Source organism: Urocampus carinirostris, chromosome 2 (genome assembly GCF_059441175.1).
Source record: "Urocampus carinirostris isolate Australia breed hairy pipefish chromosome 2, RoL_Ucar_1.0, whole genome shotgun sequence".
NCBI classification, from domain to species: domain Eukaryota; kingdom Metazoa; phylum Chordata; class Actinopteri; order Syngnathiformes; family Syngnathidae; genus Urocampus; species Urocampus carinirostris.
This window is the reverse complement of record NC_142350.1, coordinates 25,958,703-25,983,647: the sequence shown is the minus strand read 5'-3', so window position 1 is coordinate 25,983,647 and position 24,945 is coordinate 25,958,703. Positions and strand designations below refer to the sequence as shown.

At 38.2% G+C, this 24,945-nt stretch overlaps 1 protein-coding gene and 1 pseudogene across 1 annotated transcript; both read left to right on the top strand.

Moving 5' to 3' along the window:
- Window positions 1–84: 84 nt before the first annotated feature.
- On the top strand, window positions 85–17,271 carry sdha (succinate dehydrogenase complex, subunit A, flavoprotein (Fp)). Its single transcript, XM_088326052.1, has 15 exons — window positions 85–218; window positions 3,448–3,528; window positions 4,248–4,409; window positions 5,204–5,347; window positions 5,434–5,598; window positions 5,703–5,851; window positions 8,351–8,475; window positions 9,422–9,590; window positions 11,666–11,861; window positions 11,930–12,101; window positions 13,131–13,249; window positions 13,824–13,935; window positions 15,134–15,264; window positions 15,341–15,454; window positions 16,528–17,271. The coding sequence occupies exons 1-15, from the start codon at window positions 156–158 to the stop codon at window positions 16,612–16,614; spliced, it is 1,989 nt and encodes a 662-aa protein (XP_088182178.1). The 5' UTR covers window positions 85–155; the 3' UTR covers window positions 16,615–17,271.
- Window positions 17,272–23,862: 6,591 nt separating this feature from the next.
- Window positions 23,863–23,952, top strand: LOC148371513 (U2 spliceosomal RNA; annotated as a pseudogene).
- Window positions 23,953–24,945: the final 993 nt, after the last annotated feature.

The window sequence follows — 24,945 nt, the reverse complement described above, 5'->3', positions numbered from 1 at the left end:
AGGCCTACAAATCTCGATACAAGTTAATAGACGGGTAAAATATAACATTCTATATTATGACACCCCTATCATTCGCAAAGTGGTTCATTCCTGTACCATCGAATACGTCACCCTCCCATGCTACAGAACTAGTTGTTCCTTCCCCGAGTAGCAAAATGGCTGGTGTTCAGGCTGCTTCCCGTGTCCTCTCTAAAAGGTTACTGTCCTCAAGAAATGCTGTGAGTACTAATGCGTACCAAATGTATATGTACATAATTTTATTTATCTAAGTCTCAAAGGAGTCTGTTTTTTGACATTGAAGACTATATGCTGCATTACTTTCATAACACCCTTTCATGGCGCCCTTGCGTAACCAGTGTTATGTATCTGCTTCAGAATAAGCGAACTCCCCAGTAAATAAGGGGTTATCAAAGTGGATTTTATATTGCAATTAATTAGAATAAAAAATGAATTTATATTTTGGCAAGACTTGAATCGAGTTTATTGTATTTCACGAACGCAAGGTGTTTACAGCACTACAATGCCTTGATAAAAGGATTGCTTTTGTTGTTTAGTTTTGTAATCAACTTAACATTTACATTTTCAGGAGACATTGTGTATTATCTGGCGCCTTACATTGGTAATAGAAATAACCTTAATTCATTTAAAAATGATTAATAAATCAATTGATGTTTTTTTGAATAATCATAGGTCTAGAAATTTACATTTATTTTACACAACTTGAGCCTCACCCGTAGGGAGCTGAAAAGATGAACCGCCCCAAATCTCAAAAGATCTGAAAGGCTGGGCAGATAAAGAAACAAAAAAAAATTTTTGCGATTTGGTCACTTTGTCTCTGTAGTTTTTATTATTTCTTGTGCTTCGTAGCACTCATTTTGGTTGCATTACACCAGGGGTCTCCAACGTGATGGCAACTGCAAGCTTTTTTTTACGGCCCTTAGCACGTGACAATCTAAGAGGGCCCTTAAAAAATGCATGACCAATTCGGCTTAAAAATCTTTCGCCAATAGTGACAAATTTAAATGTAGATGGACACATTCGAATTCCCAGCAAATGTATGTATTCATTTATGGTGTGTATTCAAATCGGAGCTGAAGGCTTACCTAAACAAAGCCAATTGTGATTAATTTTTACGCACCACTATGATGCGCAAGTGTGCATAATCATGGATTCATATTTATAAGTCAAACATTTACAACTCTTTCACAATATCTAAAGTGAAGTTTTGACGGGTGTGAACCTGTCATCTCCAAATAGCCACTTTTGGAAACGCCGAGACTTAGCATAAAAAAATGTGCAAAATACTAATGTCTAGTTTTTCAGATTGTGATCAAATTTGACAAAGTACTAGGTAAGGCTTGAAGCTTTTGTTTCCAGCTAAGATTCCCATGCGACACTCTTTTGCAGGCATTTGATGGCAAAAAAAATTGCAGGCGAGAATAAAAACCTTCTATTCCTCTTATGTTTCTTCTCCGATTACTCAATGTTAGTAGCACTTGCAGTGATTATTTTTGTTATGGGACAACATTTTCGAGTGTTACCTCTCAAAACAGACGAAAACCATCCATATTCTCCAAACGGTTCAAGAACAGCATTCAATTTACTTTGGGTACGTCTTGGATTAGGATTTTAGACCAATTTTACAGGAATGGTAAGGGTTTAAGGATGCATTAGATGAATTATATATACATGTAAAACTTCACTTGCATAATTGATCATTATCCATCCATCCATAATCTGGACCACTTATCTATCCTCAGTAGGGCCTCAGGGGTGCTGGAGTGAAATACTAATGGCATCATGTTTTTTGAAGAATACTTGGAATATGACAGTATTACAACTTTTTTATATCGAAAATATTTTGAAGAATAACAACCCTTAGGGTCATTTTTCATCCCACTTATGAATCCAAGGGTTAATAAAACTAGTGGAATGCTTTAACTCGCCTGCGAGCCGTCGAACCGTTAAGAAGCAAATAGGGGTCACCAGTAACTGTTGTATTTGGAGTCTCCACATGGGCACTTTTGGAAACCCCTAGACACGCCCTTAAAATGTGCAAAATACTAATGTTTAGTTTTTTAAGATTTTAATCAAATTTGACCTTGGACCAGGTAAGGCTTTATGCATTTTCCCCAGCTGTTTCCCAGCTAAGGTGCCTATGCTACACTCATCTTGCTTGTGATTGGAAAAATAATAATAATAATAAAAAAATCAGGCGAGAATAAAAGCCTACTATTTCTGTGTGTTCCAACTTAGATTGCTCACGTTAGTAGCACTTGCAGTGATTACATGTTTTTGACAAAACCTCAGAATGTTTGCTTTCAAACAAAACAGAAACCTTCCAGATTCTCCAAACCGTTCAACAGCATTGGATTCAGATTTTAGGTGAATTTTACAGGTTTATTAGGAGGTGAATTTTACGTAAACGGCGTCCTCTTCTAGGGAGCTTTTTTAGGTGCTGTTTATAAATCCTTGAAAAAAACAGTTTTGGGCGATTACACAATCGCACTCACATTGCAACGTTAGATTCTGTAGCCCTACTGTGCACTTCTCTCAGATACTTACAACATGTGGTACCAACCCAGCCTACAGAAATGTATGATTGCTGCACTAATGATCATGTTTTGCTCATTTTGACATGCAAAGAAAAATGATCCCATCTCTAAATTGACAGCATTTGTGCTAATTGTTTAAACCAGGGCCTAAGAATACTATTGTGCTCCAGGGATAATTATTAAATATGAAAAGCGATGGGTGAGTAGTGCTGAACAAAAATAGCAGGTGCCTGCCTCTTTTAAAGTGTCGTGATTCTGTCCGTTATCAGTATCGTCTGGCTTCTAGTGGCAGTTCAAAAACCTAAAAGTAAAGGAATGGTAGATTGCCATTGAATAAATGCATTTTCAAGTAAAAGTTTTGGGGATTTTTAAAGTATTCCTTTTAGAAGCCAATTGAAACCGGTTAATATTTCTTAATGAGAAGCTTAAGATTTCCTGAGGAGTTAAATAATTTCTATTAAAGAAGTTATGATTAAACCATTCTAATTGGAAGTTGTTCTGTGAATTATTCCGTACAATTCTTGCAGTTACTAGGTCCAGTCAAATATGTCGCACCTCCAATCGCCGTGATCACTCTGCGTGTGAATTGAAAATGTTATACTACTCTCTTTGTCTGTGCGGTATGTAGAATAAATCAAATCAATTCAAATAGATTTTTTGTTATTAACATATTTGTTAAGTGTTGTATAAAAACATTCATGTTGAAGACAATATTCATGTTAAAGCACAACTGCTTTAAAAAACAACAATCTCTGAACCATAGACATTGATCCAAACAGATCAGTTATGAGCCGATGCACCAAGTGTCTAAATTTGAATATTACCCAATCCTATTATTTTCTATATTTTGATACAAATCGATCTGTAATTTCATATTTGTTTCTTCTAACAGGCCTCGACAATTGCAGTCCAAGGTTCAAGGAATTTGCACTTCTCCATCTACGGCAAGAAAAATGCAAAAGTTTCTGATGATGTGAGTTGGAATTAAAATCCCAGTTGGGGAATGTCGGGAATCAGAGTCTGCAAGTATCGAATACTAATTTTAACACTGGTCCGAGACATTGTTGGAATATGAAGTAACATTGCGCAAATTTTTTCTCCCTCCAAACAACATCCTTCACCTCATTGTGATTTTGACGCCCCCACCCCCCTGTTCAAATGCCGTTACATCAAATTCGACCTATTTTAATCTTTTCAATCCTGAAGTATATTGAGGTACATATTGCATTGTGTTTTCGTAGCAAAATGTCTTGTTAAGGTAAAACTCATTCACTATTCACAAGTTTATCCAGGCACAGTAAATGTAAAATTGTCATCCCAAAAATAAAAGCATCTTGGCTTTGCTATAACTAAGCCATAAAATGGTCAATGTTTAACCAAACAAAATCTTTCCTCTCTAATCAAACCATCCCTCGTTTTTTTTTCTGAGCAAATGAAAATTGTATGAAATAATCTTCTTTCGACCGATTTAGACCTCAAATATCCACCTTAATAAGAGGTGTACAGTGCTATTTGAACGCACCCAAAATACAAGGTTTATCTAGTTATTGTTTATTTTGTAATATAAGCAAACGAAATACAATAGCACGGATTTGTTCAGTTCAACTTGTTTGTGATATGGGACACTAAACAATATGACAAGTGTGCACATCAGTTTTCTGGACTTCAAAGGTTTTTGCTTGATCTCTTCAGATCTCTAATCAGTACCCAGTGGTCGATCACGAGTTTGATGCTGTGGTTGTTGGCGCTGGAGGTGCAGGACTCCGGGCAGCTTTTGGCCTGTCTGAAGCTGGCTTTAACACCGCCTGTGTCACCAAACTATTTCCCACCAGGTCTCACACTGTTGCAGCACAGGTAAAGTTATTACAATTAATTCTTTTTTTTTTTTACCTTTTTCACGCCAAATCTAAGGTTCATTGAAAAACATTCGCTCCTTCTTACCTCTGAAACAGGACAATAAACTGTTTTGACATATTTATAAATTTGTCACTCTATTTTGTGGACATAGGATGTGCTGACTGAAATTTGTTTAGAGAAATATAGCTGAGTACCTTGAAATCCTTACATCTGCAAATGTTATTCCTCAGTTAGGCTGCAGTGATTGATAGTGAAGCAGTTATTTTTCTTCAGAATCTGACTTTGTTGTCCGAGATTGGAGAAGTTAATCATAGCACTCTCCTTTATTGTCTTACAGTTTATATACAGTCATTCAGCTTACGTCTTGTGACAGAGGTGGTCAAGCTCCTTTTATCTCCTCATATTTGGCTCATTTTTGGTAAGGGCCAAGTGCTCAAAATTCCTCCATTAGCTGCAAGGTTGTAAAGCCAAGCCAGGTTACCTCCAGGAAATTTGACGGAGAGTGAACCAGGAATTTGAGGCAGTGCGTTTGAAATAAAATTTGTTTAGTTAGTGCAAGCGGTAGTAGTCGCCTGACGGCACCTACAACTTTATGTTGAGCCATTGGCGTTCAGCTGTTATTTATCATGAAAAAAATGGCAGTCATCAAAAGAAAGGTAATGCAGTGTAAAACTAAAGTCGTGCAGTAATGTCTATACATATATAGTATCTTACTATGTTCAATTAAAGCTAATACTTTGGAATTATGGATTTCGGATTACTGGTGAGTATTGAAACACCTTGTTTTTCAGGGTGGAATCAATGCAGCTCTCGGAAACATGGAGAATGATGATTGGAGGTGGCATTTTTATGACACAGTGAAGGGTTCTGATTGGCTAGGAGACCAGGATGCCATCCATTACATGACAGAACAGGCTCCTGCAGCTGTAGTGGAGGTAAAGACTGACCCGTTTAAATTCATGGCCAGCATGCATTGATCCTTTCCCAACAACTTGTCACCTCCCTTTTATCTCTCCCCTAGTTGGAGAACTTTGGAATGCCTTTCAGCCGCACAGAGGACGGTAAAATCTATCAGAGGGCTTTTGGAGGTCAGAGTTTGAAATATGGCAAAGGAGGCCAAGCCCACCGCTGCTGCTGTGTCGCCGACAGGACTGGACATTCGCTACTTCACACTTTGTATGGACGGGTATGCTACTCTCTTTAAACAATGGTATACGTATATATTTTTGGACAAGCCCAATGCTGTATGTTAAATTCAGATTATATGTCTTCTTCCTAATATCTACTCAGTCGCTGCGTTATGACACCAGTTACTTTGTGGAGTACTTTGCATTGGACCTGTTGATGGAAGATGGCGAGTGCAAAGGCGTAATCGCCCTCTGTATGGAGGATGGATCCATCCATCGCTTCCGAGCTCAGAATACTGTCATTGCTACCGGGTATGTGCAGTTGATGTATTGTAACATTTGACTATAAACCGCAATTTTTGTCACACAATTTAAATCCTGCGGCTAATGCATGTGTTTATTCTAACCGCCGGCATGGGCGCTCGAGCAGAAAAGGTAAGACAGGTAGTGTTGAGGGAGATGCAATTCACAACCGCCAGTAAACACCATAGAAGAAATTTAACATAAAGTATTGTGCTTTGTACATTAATACAATTAGCATAAAACTGACCCTTATCGTGAATAATGCAAAAAATAAATTACGCAGCTTTCTAGTTAAAAGCTATCCAACCAGCTGAAAAAGGAGGAAACTTAGCTACTGCACGTAAGTTTTTCACTTTGTCATTTGTGGGATGCCTGAAACGGCAGTGCGAGATATGTAAAGAGTAAAAATAAGTCTTCGTTGTTAACAAGACCAGATAGGCCAAAATAGAACGCTTTCTTGAATGCTGGGTGGATGCATAGAGATGGACAAAGTATTTCCACTGTGAAGACTGAAGGCCGTAAAGTCTCTGACTGAACTTTTCCATTAAAAAGTGCAAAACTAAAGTCCAAAAATGAGGTGCCAAGATGAGAAAAAATACTTTAATTTCAACACACACACTTCATGTGAATACAGCAGCAGAGCAGATATGACTCTTTTCAAATTTTAAGATTTCAACACATTTAAAGTGAATGCGGTTAACAGCATCAAAGAAATGTCTTTTCTAGGAGTTTTTTGGGCATTGAAAATAGATTAGTAAACAGTAAAAAGGTATGTAACCCAAGTCATTCACTTTTTTTTTTTTAGAAACTGCAAAAACAAAAAACGCACAATTGCACCGCTTAAGCACCCTTAACATGACATCAACCTGAATATGAACTTGTAAACTTAAAATTGTTTTGCGTGGTGGGTTGAACAGCTTATCAAACTCATACAGCATTATTTTGGAGGCTGGTTTGTCAACCACTTGAACGGCGCCATTTCAGTAGCAATGTTCCGTGTAATTCAACCAATTAGCGTGCCCCATTTTACACTGTCTTGTTTGTATGTCGTGACTTTTGTGTAAACTCCACGTACATCCAAATGACAAGCTGCAACCCCTGGATTGTTTGCCATTCTTCCTTAGCCGATTAGCTCGTCGAATTGTACGTGGTGACTGGAATCCAAGTGCTTCTTGAGATTAGGTGTGTTAGCTCCTTTCACAGGCACCTTCTTGAAACAAAGTTTGTAGACCGCTGCTTCGGTATTTTGGGGCTTGCCGCTGTCATTTAGTGTAAACCCAAAATGTGTCCAAAATACTGAAGTGTGCATGGTTTTGAAACTTAAAATTGACCTGCTATGATGACTACTCACTGAGAGCCGCCGTTGTTTGCTTCCGCGTGTGCGTCGCTGCACGCTGTCTTCATTTCCCTTACATCTCAGTCAAGGGTAGTAACAAAGCAGAGTGAAGAGTAAAAATAAAAAGATCTGTAATCGCGGATGTGAATAATATTCGCAATTTCATAAAATATTTATGATTAGATGAATATGTCATATTCGTGATAGCCTTGCCACTGAAAATAAATTTCAGGATTTCAAGGTAGGACCGCCATGGTGTCTTAGATTTATAAAAAGGAAATGGTCAAACCATTAGGAGACTGACAACTCTCTATCAGCAACTTCCTCTCAACCTAATGGGAAAAATGGAGCAAATTTTTTACCAAATTATTCAAAGAAAAATTGTTAAAAATGTCATCTGACCTGATAACATCATTAATATGTATGGAGTACTTCTGACGTTTGACCTGACACTCTTAGTAAACATCTCATGTTTCCTTGTGGGCACATGTGGCTTATAGTCAGGTGCAGGTTATGTATGTACAAAATGTTTTTTCCTTTAAGCCGTTGGGTTCGGCTTATAGTCATTTGCGGGTTATATTTCGGAGTTGAGTTTTAGAGAGAGTTTGGAGAGACCTTAAGTGTTTTTGATTTTTTTTTTTCATGAACGAGAAGTAATCCATTACCCTCACAAAACGACACGCTACATTGGTGGTAGCCGCGGGATTACGAGCAGGAGAAGGAGAGGTGTTTACATATGGACTAGGAAGAGGAAGTGGATTATTTTCACTTCCGGGTGCATGCTGGGTGATCTTTCACAGCACCACACGCCAGGAGCGGCGGAACTAAGCACTACAGTAATGTCCTCTACTGGGAAAAATGTGCACACTTTACAAAATCTGACTTACAGCAATGTCCGGATATTTTTCGACATCCCGAAAAATATGTTCGCATCTACCGTATTGCGTAAGTCGAATGGTCGTACGTAAGGGAGCGTTCGTACTAAGAACTTTGACAGCTCAGGAATTTAAATACTGTCTGCTGTGTTTACTTGCTACTTAATGGTAAGGTTATCCTGGATGAACTCTTATCAGGAATATTTGGTATACGGGTTTGAGTTCAGATCTTTTAAAATACCAGCAAAAAGTAACTTAATAATGTAAACGATTTACCTTAAACATTTGTGTTGCCAGGGGTTACGGACGAACCTATTTCAGCTGCACATCTGCTCACACCAGCACTGGCGATGGAAATGCTATGGTGACAAGAGCAGGCCTGCCGTGCCAGGATTTGGAGTTCGTACAGTTCCATCCCACTGGTGAGAAAATGATACACTTATTGTGAAAACAATAAATCCAGCATTCATGTACTGGTTAATTCCAAACATTAATAGTTCATCTGTTGGCCTTAACAGTTATATTGTAGCTGTTTCGGTCAAAATGATCTTTCCATTTGGACATAACTTCTACCTTTTATGGCCACATCTTAATTTGTCATAATTAGATAATAATTTTGCCAAAAACATATAGTATAATTAATTGAATTGTCTTTAGTGTCATTGATATAAACGGTCTGAAACATTTATCAACTGTGCCATGTCTAATCTTGTTGCTGGAGTCTAGGGTAAACATATAATTAAGACTTTAAAGAGAAAAATAAGATAAAAGTCGGTCCGGGTGATGGCCAAAAATATTTACAAAATATTACTTAGAGACAGGCCTAAGTTATAATAATAGTGCACATTATAATAGTGTAGCACATTATAACAGTAGTGCAATAACATTTAGCAGTGACAAAAATTCCCAAATAATAAAGATATATATATTGTCATAGTTTTGCGCGCTTGTTTAGGGTGGTTGGGAAGAAACTGTTTCTGAGTCGGTTTGTCCTTGTTTTAAGGCACCTGTAGCGCATACCACCAGGTCCCTGTCTTTATCTGTGGCCTTAAAAGCAACATTTATGCTGATATTTTACATTGCATACAATTGTATGTGTATATCCAAAAGCTGCATTTGAAAAATGTTTTTATTTTTTTAATGTGAATAATCCTTTAATGTGAGTGCGCCGGGCTTAAAATAGACGTGACTTAGTTCTTTTTTATGGCTGTTAAAGCATGCGGCTTAAAGTCCGGTTTGGTTTGCACAAACACAAAAAAAGACTTTCGTTCTTAAATTTGAACGTGCGGCTTTTAATCAGGTGCGCTCTGTAGTCTGGGCTTCATGATACATCTTTTTTTGAGTCATTACCACCTTGCTATCTATCAGGGATCTACGGAGCTGGGTGTCTTATTACTGAGGGTTGTCGTGGCGAGGGCGGCATCCTTATCAACAGCGAGGGCGAACGATTTATGGAGCGCTATGCACCCAACGCCAAGGACCTGGCATCCAGGGATGTGGTGTCCCGCTCCATGACCATTGAGATCAGAGAGGGCAGGTAAGTCCAGAAAAACATTAAGTACATTCGGCACACACTGGTTGCAGTTATTGTAGCTTCTTTGTGTTGATAAAATGTTTGACACCTGCCGATTCCATAACTGCCAAAGAAATCTTTTTTTGTTTTGTCATGTTTGTACCAGTCCTTTTTAGGCCGCAGCATTTGATGGATGATAAAAACATTTTCTGTAAATTGTTCTGTTGCGAACCTAGGACCAAAGGCGCTTAGGACACGCAAATTCGAAAACATGCATAATGTGAGAAAATAGTACGTTTTTTTTTTTTTTGCATAGTATCTATATTTCATCTGTATATTATAATCAGGGAGGGTTAGAAATTACAGTGAAAGGGATGAGTGACTTAAACACAAATATACGATCAGAAACCATTGCTAAATTAAATGGATACCCCAATATGTGAGAAAATAGTACATGTTTTTGTATAATATCTATATATCGATTTCATTTGTATATTGGATATGACCAGGGTAGATAGATATTCAAATTATTTTACAAGATCGTGCATTTGTAAGACATTCGGTCTCATCTTAGAATTCCTGAGCTGTGATGTCATCAGTTAGGGCTGTTGCGAATATTTTTCATATTTGCGTATACATTTCACATTCGTAATTAGTATTTTTCTCTCTCCACCCATTTGTGACCACTCCTGACAAAAATGTCCAGTAAATGTCGTCAATGTGCAGCAATGCCCTCACGGAATCTGACTTTCTTTCACGGGAACTGGGATTTTCCTAAGCTTCTTAGTGCTGCACTTCTGACAGAACGAGTGTCTCCATCATAATTCAAGTCAAGTCTGACTTGTTTATTAAAGAGTATCGATTGGTGCGATTAAAACAAAAAAGTGATCGTTGTCAATATAATGAGTTTATCAAGACATTCACGCCAACGTCATTAACACTGGAGGTGACCAAAAGAGCTAAATGTAATATATTCACGACCAGGGGTGATTTTAGGTTCAGAACTTTGGGGGTGCTAAGCACCCAGAGTGTCATATCCCTTTCCCTTTACACCAACATCCACAAACAAACGAATTCCAATATTGAATTTTTGGACAGATAGAAAAACAGTGCACCAAAAAACAGAATATTCTATAACATGAAACATTGAAAAAAATCCAAGCGTTTGTCAATTAGCTTGACAATAAACAAAAATACATACAAAAATATGCTATACACCTGCAAATATGTAAGATTTTCTTTTCTTACCACCTTTTCGAAGATCACAATACATTTTGACTTCATCATACTAAACAGAAAAGAGTATTACATTTCATTTTATTTGCAGCAAACATTTTTATCCACAAAAGAAATATCAAAATGTAAACCCACTTTTCAAAATTTGTCAACAAATTTGTTTAATTGGTAATATCTTTGAATATGATAAACCTTCCCAATATGAAAAGGATATATGATGGTTAGGAATATGCCCCTTCTGTAGAGTTAAACATGTCATTATTATTTTTACTTTATTTATTCACCTATTTTCTCATTTTTGTACATACTTCCCTAGCACTTTCTGTTCCCTTGAAAATTGTTAACTTTGTTTCATGATAGTCCAACACTTCAAAGTTGACACTTCATGTTCAATAAAAAAAGACTTTGAAAATGTAAGATAACTTTATTATGAAAACGGCCTTGGCGCCCTCGGTCGGACCAAAGTGGTACTTAAACTCTTAGTGTCGTAACTGAATCGCGTGCACTGTTATTTGTATTGTTTTAACGTACTAAGTGGCTCATAAATCACACGAAGTTTCAATGTGGGGACATGCGGCTTTAGGTGCATGTTATGTATTTACAAAATGTTATTTCCTTTAAAAAAATGCTTTCGGAGTGGCTTGTAGTCAGGTGCGTGTCATAGTCTGGAAATTATGGTAATTGTCAACCTATTAAGAATGACTAACACATATTTGCAAAACACAGATAAAAAATGTACACTATAGAAACTGATGCGTTTTACTAAAGCTAATTTATGTACTTTTACAGCAATTATTTAAACACCTTTTTTTCTGAATAGGAGGGATAAAAAAAGGTCTTTATTTGTGTGTTTGTTGCTGCAGGGGTGTGGGACCAGACAAGGACCACGTGTACCTGCAGCTCCACCACCTCCCTCCTCAGCAACTGGCCACAAGGCTGCCCGGCATCTCTGAGACCGCAATGATCTTTGCTGGAGTGGATGTCACCAAAGAGCCCATCCCGGTCCTGCCAACCGTCCACTACAACATGGGAGGCATCCCTACAAACTACAAGGGCCAGGTCAGTCACATTTTGGAAACGCTGCTCGTCTGCTGTCGAGATGGTTCTGAATGTCTACCTGCCAACAGGTGATCACTCACACAAGTGGTGAGGATAAGGTGGTCCGTGGACTGTATGCTTGCGGGGAGGCTGCCTGTGCAAGTGTTCATGGCGCCAACCGCCTGGGTGCCAACTCTCTGTTGGACCTGGTAGTGTTTGGTAGAGCCTGTGCCCTCACCATCGCTGAGGAGCACAAACCTGGTGAGCTATATGGAGGGAACATGACCATGTTCAAATTAGGGTCCAATATAGCATTAACTCTGTGTGCCAGAAGCCAGTTTTCGAAAAGTCTATTTACTAGTGCCAGCTAAATTTTGCGTACATTTACAGATTTTTTAAGGCCTGCAAAAAATGATGTGTTTATAAACACAACAATTTAAAGATGAAACTTTCGTCTTTCTACAAAAAATGTTTCACGATTATTATTTTTCAGTTATTTACCCGAGGAAATATGTTGGTTTTGATCACATCTCTGAAAACAATTGCTTTTTATGAAACACTATTTTCCTCGCAAGTTGAGGGTTAGCTTCATGAACTGTGGCGGTCATAATGCTGTCAGATTGCTAGGCTTTATGATTAGATCATCATGAATGTCAAGTCTGGGAAAAGCAAAATGTTCTTTTTTAAACAGATCATTCCAGATTTAGCATTGCAAATGTCCAAGTGGGTCTCAGAATACTCACCTAAAATATTTGTGATTTTGTGACTACAATAGTCCATCGTTTTTCCTGGGTTTTGCGTTCAAAAAAGGTCTTACTATAGTCAAAACCTGTGAAGTAGAAACCTTTGTTAAATATTCTATTATACATAGAAACCAAAGAACAATCCTTATGACAGGCTCAAGCTTTTGTTTAACTAATAAAAGTACTGTACGTTATAATCGTTTTGTTTTTTTTACAAATAACTTTTGTATTGTGAAATTGTAATTAACAAAAAAGTAACCAATTTCCTTTAATCCTCAAAGAACAACAACAGGCCAGGAACCCCTGCACTATTTATTGATTTAATGTGCTTAGTGGCTCATAAATCGCGCAACAGGACAAATCTATAAGGTAATCCGTTGCCAACGCTTTTAATAATCGATTTTAATTTATTTCATCGATTTGTTGTTGCAGCCCTAGCCTATAACACGTACATGTACGTTAAGTTGTGCTTAACCCTGTACTGATTTTTTAATCCATTTATGTATTTTTAAACAAATGTCTTTATTTTGACCCCATTTCCCATTAGGAGAGTCTCTTTCCCCTCTTAAGTCCAATGCAGGAGAAGAGTCTGTGGCCAACCTGGATAAGATGAGATTTGCCAACGGAAGCTTACGGACCTCTGAAATCAGGCTCCAAATGCAAAAGGTATGGGTCGTAAAATCGACGCTGTAAGCTGGGCCGAAACGGAGCGTTCAGAGAAAGGGCGTATTTGTTAGTCCGGAAACAAAAAAAGACGATCACATTCACTCTCAACGATTCGTTGCTTCTACGAGTACAGTACCCCCTCCACATATAAAACTATTTTACGTACAAAAATTGTTAAACGGCATACAACATTTTAAAGGATCAAAAAGATGGGGAAATCTGGGGAAAACGTAAAAGTTGAGAGGTATGTTACTGTAGCACGCAATTTGTTAGTGATGGGAATTCTGGGTATTTTTAGAGAACCGGCTTTTTCAGCTAGGCTCATCTTTCGGCGCATTATGTAAATATTCTTTTAAATCAAATTGAAATCCTGCAAAGTCATCCTTATTTTGACTAAACGTGCCTGTAACTGCAATGATATAGACATACATTTCTTTGTAACCTAATTACACAATGGCGTTGCATGTATTCCGTTACTCCCAACCCTGTTGACGGGACAACCACATGCAATGTTTGTACACACAGAATGAAAGAGGGCTTATGCAAGATATTTGTCTTTTGCATCTTCACCCAGGCCATGCAGACTCATGCTGCTGTATTCCGCACTGGTTCTGTGCTAAAGGAGGGATGTGACAAAATGGACTCCATTTACCAGACCATGGAAGATATCAAGACATTCGATAGAGGTAGTTTGGATTAGAGGTCGACCGATTATCGGCACTGATCTTTGGGAATTTGACGGACATAGTTATCGGCTTTTTTTTTTTTTTTTTTTTTGACTATCTGTGACTCTATCTTGCTCCTACACACCCTCTTATCTTTACTTCCCTCCCCTCACGCTACTCACCCCGTGCCTTGTGATTGGATAAGCAACAGGGGGCGGAGCCACTAAAGCAGGAACATTAAAGCAATAGCTCTGCTAACTCGCCCTGACATTCCTGTGTTGGTGATATAAAAGCACATTTGTGATTAAGAGATAGTGGAAAAAGGTTAGTTAACTTGTTTCATATAAGAACATTCAGGTGGAGACTGATAAATTTGTTCTTATCATAACATTAGTCCATCAATTAGGCTTTTGTGGTTGAGAGAGAGCTTGCTAGAGTGGAACGCTGAGTGATTAGCTGTAACCATAACATTAGTTAGTCAATCTGGCTTCAAAACAGGAGTGCCCACACTTATCCATTCGCCAGCTTCATTGAAATTTTCATTCACTTTTTCAAGGTAATATAAGTCGTGTTGTTTGTATTGAAAAAAAAAAATCAGGGAGCTATTTTAAGTTTTTTTTTTTTTTTAATGTACCTTTCTACAAGTTAATGCTAAGCCTAATTTTGTTTTCTGCAATTTTAGTTTTTGATTTAAGTGACAGTTAAGTGATGTTAGTTGTGTTGAAATTGTAATTTATTTACTGTAAAAAGTTTTGCCGTACAAAGTACGTTTTTATGCATTTTAAGACGAGTACGAACGTACAAGAAAATCTGTACGGAAAAACGCAAATTTGTCAATCGCATGCGCCTGCCGCCTGGGGATTTCCCATCATGCATCATTCAGAAAAAAAAATATATATATAGTGTACGATGATTTTGTACGGGAAAATATGACAGTTTGTACGGGCATGGAGTCGTGGAGGTCAACGGGTATGGAGTTATTCCTTCTTCTTTTTTTTTAATTCAGTTTTAATCAGTTGACGACGCTTTTAATAATCGGTGTTATGATTTAGTTGTTGCAGCCCTACTTCCGTTAGACCCTTTGTATAGCGTGTACCCAAAGTTTGAGTTCCCTTTAAGGTTTAAAAAAAAAAAATGCACGATATGCTCTAATAAATTATAGCGTGCATGTATTGATAGCAATCCTGTTTACTAACACTCCGACTTTGGTCCTGGTCAGGCATTGTCTGGAACACAGACCTGGTGGAAACCCTGGAGCTGCAGAATCTGATGCTCAACGCTGTCCAAACCATCCACTCGGCTGAGCAGAGGACCGAGAGTCGAGGAGCTCACGCCAGAGAGGACTTCAAGGTCTCTGTTATATTTCTGGAGAGTAAAAGGCATCTGTTTTCTTTCCTCCTCTGACATGAAGTCACTCGGCCCACAGGATCGCATTGATGAGTACGATTACTCCAAGCCGTTGCAGGGTCAGGAGATGAAGCCCTTCGAGCAGCACTGGAGGAAGCACACAATGTCCTATGTTGACCACAAAACCGGCAAGGTACGCAATACCTTCATCCTAAATACAACCATTTTTATAACGAGGCATGAAAAGCTCTCACCTTTCGGCAAAATTTGTTATTTTGAAGTCATTAGGGGTGTGCAAATATTTGTAGTCGGGGGACCTCATTGGGTTGAAAAATAAATTGCCATGGGGCCAATCCTAGAGATCTATCCATTGTTTTCATTTATGAATAAATACATTTTTTATAATTATTTATATTTGTTTTTAAATGCACGGATCCTGTTTTAAGCACTTTATTTCATATTTAGTTTTGAAGTATTTCCGCAGTCAGATTTTTGCAGTACAGACGCTGCCCTACTTATGAACGAGATAGGTTCCCGACAATTGTTTGTAAGTTGAATTTCATGAAATAATATGCTCTATAAAGATAAATGAGGTCAAGTTTAACTTAATTTTGGAAGATGAGCTTCAACAGTTAGGCTACTTCCTCCTCCGTGGTAAAAGGTGGCTGAAAAAAGGCAATTCAACCATCTTCCTTATTCCACTTTAATTTCAGAAGAAACGGCTCAACCTCTTCTTTACACTTTACACCATTGAACGGATGCATGAGATATTGAACAATAAGAATGTCAAAGTTCTTAGCGCGCTGGAGATAATGTATAGTATGTTTACACACAAACTACGAAGCGGAAGCCGAATTTCTTCTTTGGGATGGATGCTGGGTGAGCTCTCACAGCGCCACACGGCGGTAGCGGCAGAAAGAAGCACTACAGTAATGTACTCTACTCGGAATACCAAATCTAACTGACAGTAATGTCCGGATATTTTTTGATATCCTGAAAAAGTTTTTCCTAGGTACCATTTTTCGTAACTCGAATGTTCATAAGTAGGGGAGCGTCTGTATTATTATTATCATTATAGTACTCCCGTAGGTTTTTTTTTTTAAATTTAGGGTAGAATTTCTTTAGAAGTACTTTTGAAGTTTTTCCTATTATGCTATTTTTTGCACCGGATTTCTTTCTATGAAGCTGCTAAAAAATTGGCCTAGAAAGTACTTGTTTTTAAGCAGCAACTATTTCGCCGCCTGATCATTCTTCGGCCATTCACAGGTGACTCTGGAGTACCGTCCCGTCATTGACCATTCTCTAGATGAACAGGACTGCGCTCACGTCCCCCCCGCCATTCGATCTTACTAAGAACATCCCCTGCTCCAATATTTATGAAGACATTGATTCTGCAATTCAGCTCATTTTAAGGGAAGCCTTGCTTTGATTGCATGTGTGTGTGTGGTTTTGTCAACTGTTATTGTCAACAAACAACAGTAATCATCTTCAGATCGAATCCTTGTACACAATCGGCATAATGTAATCGTACTAAGGAAGGAGAGAAAAGGAAACACTTCAATAGATAAGGCGACGAGTGTTTTATTTTGTAAGTCGTGAAGTCTCATCACTCGCGCTTTGCCATCGTGATGGTGGCGTTGTCTCGATGCATTTTACTAGCGACAGACTGAACAATATATATTGTCTTTTGTTCTTATGTGGTTTTAGGAGAGTACAGCTATATCACGTAAAATCACCCTAAGAGTATGTTATATTGCTCATGTTCATCAATAACAGAATGGAACATAAAGAAATGTAAACTTGTCACGTCATTTGTTATATATAATGCTTTGGATTCAGGACCACGTTGTAAGGTTTTTGGTCCCTCGGGACTGAAGGTATGATTGTCAATTCAAAGATAACGGTCATTCTCATGAATATAAGTCGTAAATTAAACATGTAATTGATCATGTTTTAATTAAACATGGTTGATAATAAAGGTTGAAAGGTGTCAAAATTTGGTCGAATCGGCTTGGTGTGAAGTGGTGGTATTTATTTGCCTATCTGTCTGTTGCCTTCTGACTCACGTTTGGTTTCACATCATGAATAAAGCGGTGATTGCATTGAAACAAGCGGACTTGCGTGTCCTGTAAAAGGGTTTTTTTTATGGGTGCTCGAAATTCTGAAAATGCTGGAATTTTAAGGTTGTGTTTACAAAGTCAGGAAAATGATTGAATTTCAGGTGCTTGAAATCGTTGCCATTGCCGTGTTTGTTGGCAGGTTGAAAAAAGTAGAGTGAAAACGCTCCTGACACCTCTGCTCACTGAGAAGTGCCAGCTCTTTCAGCTCCCAAACGCTCCTTAGGCATTTTTTGGTGTTTGTTTTTTTTAATTATATCAATAGTTACATTTTATGCACCAAATTATTAAGTAATTGTATATGTGAAATATGTAATAAAAATTAAATCATTCACAGATAACAGCAGTGCAGTGGTTAGCACGTGCGCGGCACAGTTCTGAAGTCATGGGTTCAAAACTAGCTACCAGCCTTCCTGTGCGGATTTTGCATGTTCTCCCTGTGCTTGTGTGGGTTTCCTCAGTCCACTCCGATTTCCTCCCAAAAAAGAAAATAGAATATTAACTCGTCAGTGCTAGGAATAAATTATAAAAGTAAAAAAATCAACTATTTAGCATTCTATTGTAACTAATTTAGACTCGGATCTTCTGAAAAACACGGAAAAAAAATGAAAAAAGCAAAACCGCTGTCTCTAAGATTGAAGATTGCACTCTGCTTCAAAGTAATTAATACAATTCTAATTTGTTTAAATTTGGCTTATGTTTCAGGTTTTTTTTTTTTTACATACAGTAGTTTTTTTCCGTATTTTGTATTGAACTCAATTATTACTCTATACCCTTAGAGCCCTTTCTGTATTTGTGAACAAGTGTGATGTAGCCAAGCTAGGCACACATTTTTGTGGCAGAATGGCAGAATTCCTGTCAGTTTATAGTAACCCATTGACACAAAAAGAGAGTAACTCAAAAATAGGAACAATGCGAAATAGCACAAAGTATTCTAGCAGCAAGATAGTGCCTTTATTTTGGTAATTAAAGCCAACAAAAAACTTTTTTGATCGGTGCTGGATTATTTCCTTTGAAGTTACTGGAAAAATGAAAAATGGGTCTTGAAAGTTCTTGAAAACTGCTCGACTTCCGCCATAAAAAAGGTAGATAGATAGATACTTTATTCATCCCCTAAGGGAAATTCACATTTCCAGCAGCATTCCTGAGCTGAGAACAGTACAATAATAAAGCCAAAAGAATACAATATACAAATACCCAGTGTGACGTGCAAATGCCCACTGTAGCGTGTTATATAGAGTAACTAAATAGTGCTACACAGAATACATATTGCAGTAAGATTCGGTAATATCCAATGTAGGTGGTGTGGTTTAATGTGGGCCTTTACTCTGCCGGGTGGAGTTAAAGAGCCTCATGGCATGAGGAAGAAAAGATCTCTTCTATATCCACATCCACACCCTGCTTGGTGCTGCAGCCAGTACGAACTCTGTGTAAAATGGGATTGACAAACACTATAAGGGAGCTGTACGGAATTATGAACTTTCTTCCTCTTTGCCGCCATCTCCTGGCTCGTGTCATCATTGCAGCCTCAGCACGTTCATGATGTGCGTGCAAATACATGCATTTCTTAGCTGCGCTTGAATACACTTCCCCCCCATCTTTCGTGGGGTTTGTGAATGCGTTTGGACTCCACTTGAAGCAGTCCTTCTCTTAATTTAACCATTTTCTGGGAATTTATTGAAAATTAAATAATAAAAAAGACGTTTAGGGGTGACATCACTCTCCAGCACTCCATCGATCCCACTTTCCTACTACCTAATGTGTTGTGTCTCGAACAGCTCTGCTAAAAGCAACAGAAAATAATTGAAAAGCACTGTTGTAAAATATTCTCCTTCAGGTTTTGTTTCATTTAAAGTAGATGACGATTTAGCTAATTGATGTTAATCGGCGGACGTAAACGGTATTAGGAATCGAACAAACATTTGAGGGCAGTGTAGTATTTCCGACGCAACGGTGTTCGCATTTTAGATTTGTTTTACTTATTTCATATTTTAGCTAGCGTTTTTTATTATATTTGAGCTTAACCTGTCCTTTATTAAGTCAAGTCAAGTCATTTTTATTTGTATAGCCCTTAATCACAAAGATTCTCAAAGGGCTTCACAGGTTATTACACATGAGAAGTTTAGGTTATTCATATGCTATAGAGTAGAAGTGAGTTTTAAGCTTAGATTTAAACATTTCCACTGAGGTTGCAGATCGGATCTCGGGGGGAAGAGCATTCCACAGCACCGGTGCCCGGATGGAGAACTCTCTCGAACCAGCAGAACACTTCTTTGCTCTTGGGATCACCAGAAGACCGGCACTCTCCGATCGTAGGCTTCGGACCGGGACATAGGGGCAAATCAGATCTGAAAGATAAGAGGGAGCAAGTCCATGTATGATTTTGTATAATAATAGGAGAACCTTGAAATCACATCTTAGGCTAACAGGGAGCCAATGCAGGTTAGCCAAAATCGGTGTTATAAATCGGACTTTTTTGTCCTAGTTAAAAGCCTCGCTGCGGCATTTTGTACCAGCTGAAGACTCTTGAGTCTGGTCATCGGAAGACCGGAGAGTAGTCCATGACAGTAATCGAGACGGGAGGTAACAAACGCATGAATTATAAACTGAGACAGTATAGAACGAATTTTAGCAATGTTACGAAGATGGAAGAAAGCGGTTCTAGTAATTTTCTTCACATGTGTTTGAAAGGACCGATCGGGGTCAAATGTGACACCTACATTTTTAATTTTTTATTAGGGAAAGAGACTTTTAAAAAATGCTTTTATCTTATTATTATGATTATTATTATTGTTTAAGCAATTATTAGCATACTAACATCCACAACGTCCCGGAATTCTGACTTTCAGATTCAAACAAGATGGCTTTGTTCTGGACAGGACCGACCAAGCCTTCATGGGGCCCCAAGCAAAATGAGATTTGGGGCCCCCATTACTTGATAATTTCTGTACCTACTAGAACTTATTACATGTTCTAATCCAAGGGTGGGCAACTATTTGGAGTCAGGAGCCGCATGTGACATGTTATACTTCTTTTGAAATAGATTCGTTTCATGAAATTGGTTTTGAAACGACGACAATTACAGCAAAATAGTATATTAGGTCCCTGTTTCAAGCACTTCATTTGTTCTTTAGTTTTGATGTATTACTGTGTTCTTTTGTTGTTGTTGATGTTTGTTATTTCTGAAGTCGGATTTTTTTTGAAGTTCTGTAGATTTTTGTAGTGTTACTGAAGTTTTATTTTTTTTACTGTTTTTGTAGTATTTCAGAAATATTTTTAAGTAGTATTTCCATAGTAGTATTTTATTTATTTCATTAGTACTTTTGTTGTATTTTGAAAGTAGATTTTTTGGTTTACCTGTAGTATTTCTGCAGTATTTTTGTATTATTACAGCAGTTTTATAATAATGGCATTTTTGTAATTTTAGTCTAGTATTATTTTTGTTTTGTATTTTTCTACTATCTCTTGTATTTTGTAGTATTTCCATTTTCGAACGTTTGTTGTAAATCTAGTATTTTTGTAATTCAGTGTTACTGTAGTTTTATTTTTGTAGAATTTTTGTTATATTTCCATAGGAAAATGTTTTGCTGCAGGTGTGATTTGCAGCATTTCTGTTGTAATCCTCTTAAAGTAATATTTTGTAGTAATATTTCCCTGGTATTTTTTATATTATATATATATATATATATATATATATATATATATATATATATATATATATACTGGACTGTCTCAGAAAATTAGAATATTGTGATAAAGTTCTTTATTTTCTGTAATGCAATTAAAAAAACAAAAATGTCATACATTCTGGATTCATTACACATCAACTGAACTATTTCAAGCCTTTTATTATTTGAATATTGCTGATTTTGGCTTACAGCTGAAAAAAACTCAAAAATCCTATCTCAAAATATTAGAATACTTCCTCAGACCAAGTAAAAAAATAGTTTTATAACAGCAAAACTAAATCAAACATTTGAAAATGTCCATTGATGCACTCAGTACTTGGTTGGGAATCCTTTTGCACGGATTACTGCATCAATCCGGCGTGGCATGGAGGCAATCAGCCTGTGGCATTGCTGAGGTGTTATTGATGCCCAGGATGCTTCGATAGCGGCCTTCAGCTCATTTGCATTTGTAGGTCTGGTGTCTTTCATCTTCTTCTTAACTATACCCCACAAATTCTCGATGGGGTTCAGGTCAGGGGAATTAGCAGGCCAATCAAGGACAGTGATGCCATGGTCAGTGCACCAGTTACTGGTGGTTTTGGCACTGTGGGCAGGTGCCAGATCATGCTGGAAAATGAAATCCTCATCTCCATAGAGCTTTTCAGCAGATGGAAGCATGTAGTGCTCTAAAATCTCTTGGTACACAGTTGCATTTACTCTGGACTTGATGAAACACAGTGGACCAACACCAGCAGCTGACATGGCTCCCCAAACCATTGCTGACTATGGGAACTTCACACTGGATTTCAAGCAACTTGGATTTTGCTCTTCTCCAGCCTTTCTCCAGACTCTGGCGCCTTGACTTCCAAATGAAATGCAAAACTTGTTTTCGTCTGAAAAGAGGACTTTGGACCACTCTGCAACTGTCCAGTGCTTCTTCTCCATAGCCCAAGTCAGACGCTTCTTCCGTTGTCTTGAGTTCAGAAGTGGCTTGACCACGGGAATACGGCTATTGTAGCCCATTTCCCGGACACGTCTGTGAACTGTGGCTTTTGATACCTGGACTCCAGCTTCAGCCCACTGTCTTTGAAGCTCCCCCAAATTCTGGAAGCGGCTCTTCTTCACAATTTTGTTAAGGTTGCGGTCATCTCTCTTGGTTGTGCAGCGTTTCCGGCCACATTTTTCCCTTCCAACAGACTTTTTGTGGATATGCTTTGAAACTGCACTCTGTGAACAGCCTGCTCTTTGAGAAATTTCTTTTTGTGTCTTACCCTCCTGATGGAGGGTATCAATGATGGTCCTCTGGACAGCAGACAGATCAGCAGTCTTCCCATACTTGTGATTTAGTTTACTGAACCAAGCTGAGTGTTTTTAAGGCTCAGGAAACCCTCGCAAGGTGTTTCGAGTTAATTAGATGATTCAGGTGATTAGTTGAATAGCCTACTTGTATAGTTTTTCATGATATTCTAATATTTTGAGATAGGATTTTTGAGTTTTCTTAAGCTGTAAGCCAAATTCAGCAATATTCAAATAATAAAAGGCTTGAAATAGTTCAGTTGATGTGTAATGAATCCAGAATGTATGACATTTTTGTTTTTTAATTGCATTACAGAAAATAAAGAACTTTATCACAATATTCTAATTTTCTGAGACAGTCCAGTATATATATATATAACTTTTTTCTCATTATTTTTTCAGCATTTTTGTAGCATTTCCCTAGAAGTATTTTTGTCATATTTCTTTAGTGTTTTTGTAACATTACTGTAGTTGTCTTTTTGTAGTATTTCTGGAGTAAATCTTGAGTACTTTGTAATATAGAATTACTGTTGTCGTATTTTTGTAGTAATTCTATACTGTTTTTTTAATTTTCAGAATGAAAGCAAAATAATGTATGAGGTCCCTGTTTCTAAGAACTATACTAGATGTTTTGTTTTGTAGTTATTGTGTAGAATTTTGATTGTATTTCTGTAGAAGTATTTTTGGGTGGACACACAGTGACGATGGCGACCAAAAAAGTGAACCACTCTTGGGGGCCCCCTAGTGGTTGCGGAGCACAAAGCAGCCGCTTAACTCGCTTACGCCTAAAGCCGCAACATTTTGAGGGACGTTCTCCCTTTTTCGAAGCATTGTGAATTTGACTGAAGCAAATTGACTGTAACTCGATCCTGACACGTTGACGGTCACCTGCGTGGGATGTCACAACGCTTTGCTTTCGCGGTCCCGTGATTTTACCACCCAACGTGGCACGGATCGTTGTTGGAGTGTGATGTAGTTTGTTTGTGTCAATAAAGTTTGTTAAAACTTTGTTTCTTTGTTCATTGCATCTCCATTTCCGGTTTGTTCTTTGTTTGCCTTGATTGATTGATATTTTATTTTTTGCACTGATCATCATGATTTCAACATCAACAGCTTTGATAAACAATTGACAAAAAAGAAGGGAGCAAAGGGCTGATGGGAAAAAGCTGGAGCATATCTTGGTCCCGTCCCCTTGACAGTTTTACACCATAATCAAATTATGGATTTTTTAAAACAAGGTATTATATGTAACATATGCCAATTTCGTTGTCACAATATGTCAACCCATTTTGTAACAATGACAATAAAGGTATATTCTATTCTATATAGGTCTCATGGAACGGCGACTGGGTGGTTTGCATGAAGCCTTACAATGCGGAGGTTCAGGGGCAGGGGAGATACCATGATCATGAAGGTGCTCTGAGAATCTAGATGAATCGACTTTGAGCCAGGAAGTAAAAGCTGTAATCGTAAGAATGTCAGCACGTGTCCTAAGATTGTGTACAATCGCAGCCACGATCATTGATTTTTGCAATCCGGAGATGGAATAAGAGCTTGTTCTGTCCACTCCACGCATCGGCCCGGTATTGCAGTACCTCCGGGCACGGTGCATTCGCAATGATCGCAGCAAGGCTTTAAGGCTAGGACCTTAGCTTGGCCTTTTGGCTGAGAGTAAGAGTCCCGGCTCCTAGGCTTTGTAGCGTATAATGAACTGACCGATAACGGATAATGAATAACGAAGATAGAACAATAACCCTTAAAAAAATCCCCCCTCAAGTCCAGCTACTGCAGACGCCCCGTGTGGAGTTTGCATGTTCTCCCCGAGTTTGCGTGGGTTTCCTCTGGGCCCCCTGGTTTCCTCCCACATTCCCAAAAAACATGCATGTCACGTTAACTGTCTGTTTGAAATTGTCCCTAGGTGTGAATGAGCGAGTGAGTCGTCTGTCTCTATGTGCCCTGAGACTGGTTGGCAACCAGTTCAGGGTGTTTCCTGCCCACTGCTTGAAGATGACTGAGATGGGCTCCAGGACCCCAGCTGCCCTACTGAGGAAAACCATTAAAGATAATGGATGGATGGATATAAATCTCATCACACAAGAGAAATAATTATAAACACTTAATTAAAACACCAACATACAATATTGATTTCAAAAAATTAATATAATTTCTCATCTCCCATCTCATCTCATTAGCTGCACCGCTTATCCTCAGTTGGGTCACGGGGGTGCTGGAGCCCATCCCAGCAATCATCGGGCAGTGGGCAGGGGACACCCTGAACTGGTTGCCAGCCAATCGCAGTGAATATAATTTATTTTCTTTGATTTGGCTCTTTTTTTCCCCTTGCCATTTCCCTCTCATTCTGGGTCACGTCCCAATTTTGTCTTCGATTAGTTTCCATCAGACAAGCCAAGATAACAAAAAAGTAAAATACAGTATCAAACTATTTTTCGATGAAGTAGTCTAGCTTTTTCTTGATTTTCAACTCTTCTGGTAGAAAAGTCTTCAATTGCACTGAATGCCAAATTTAATGATTCCATTCTGGCAACAGTGTACACCTTTCGTTAGAGGTGAGAAATTGCAAAGCGAGGAAGAAGCGATCATGT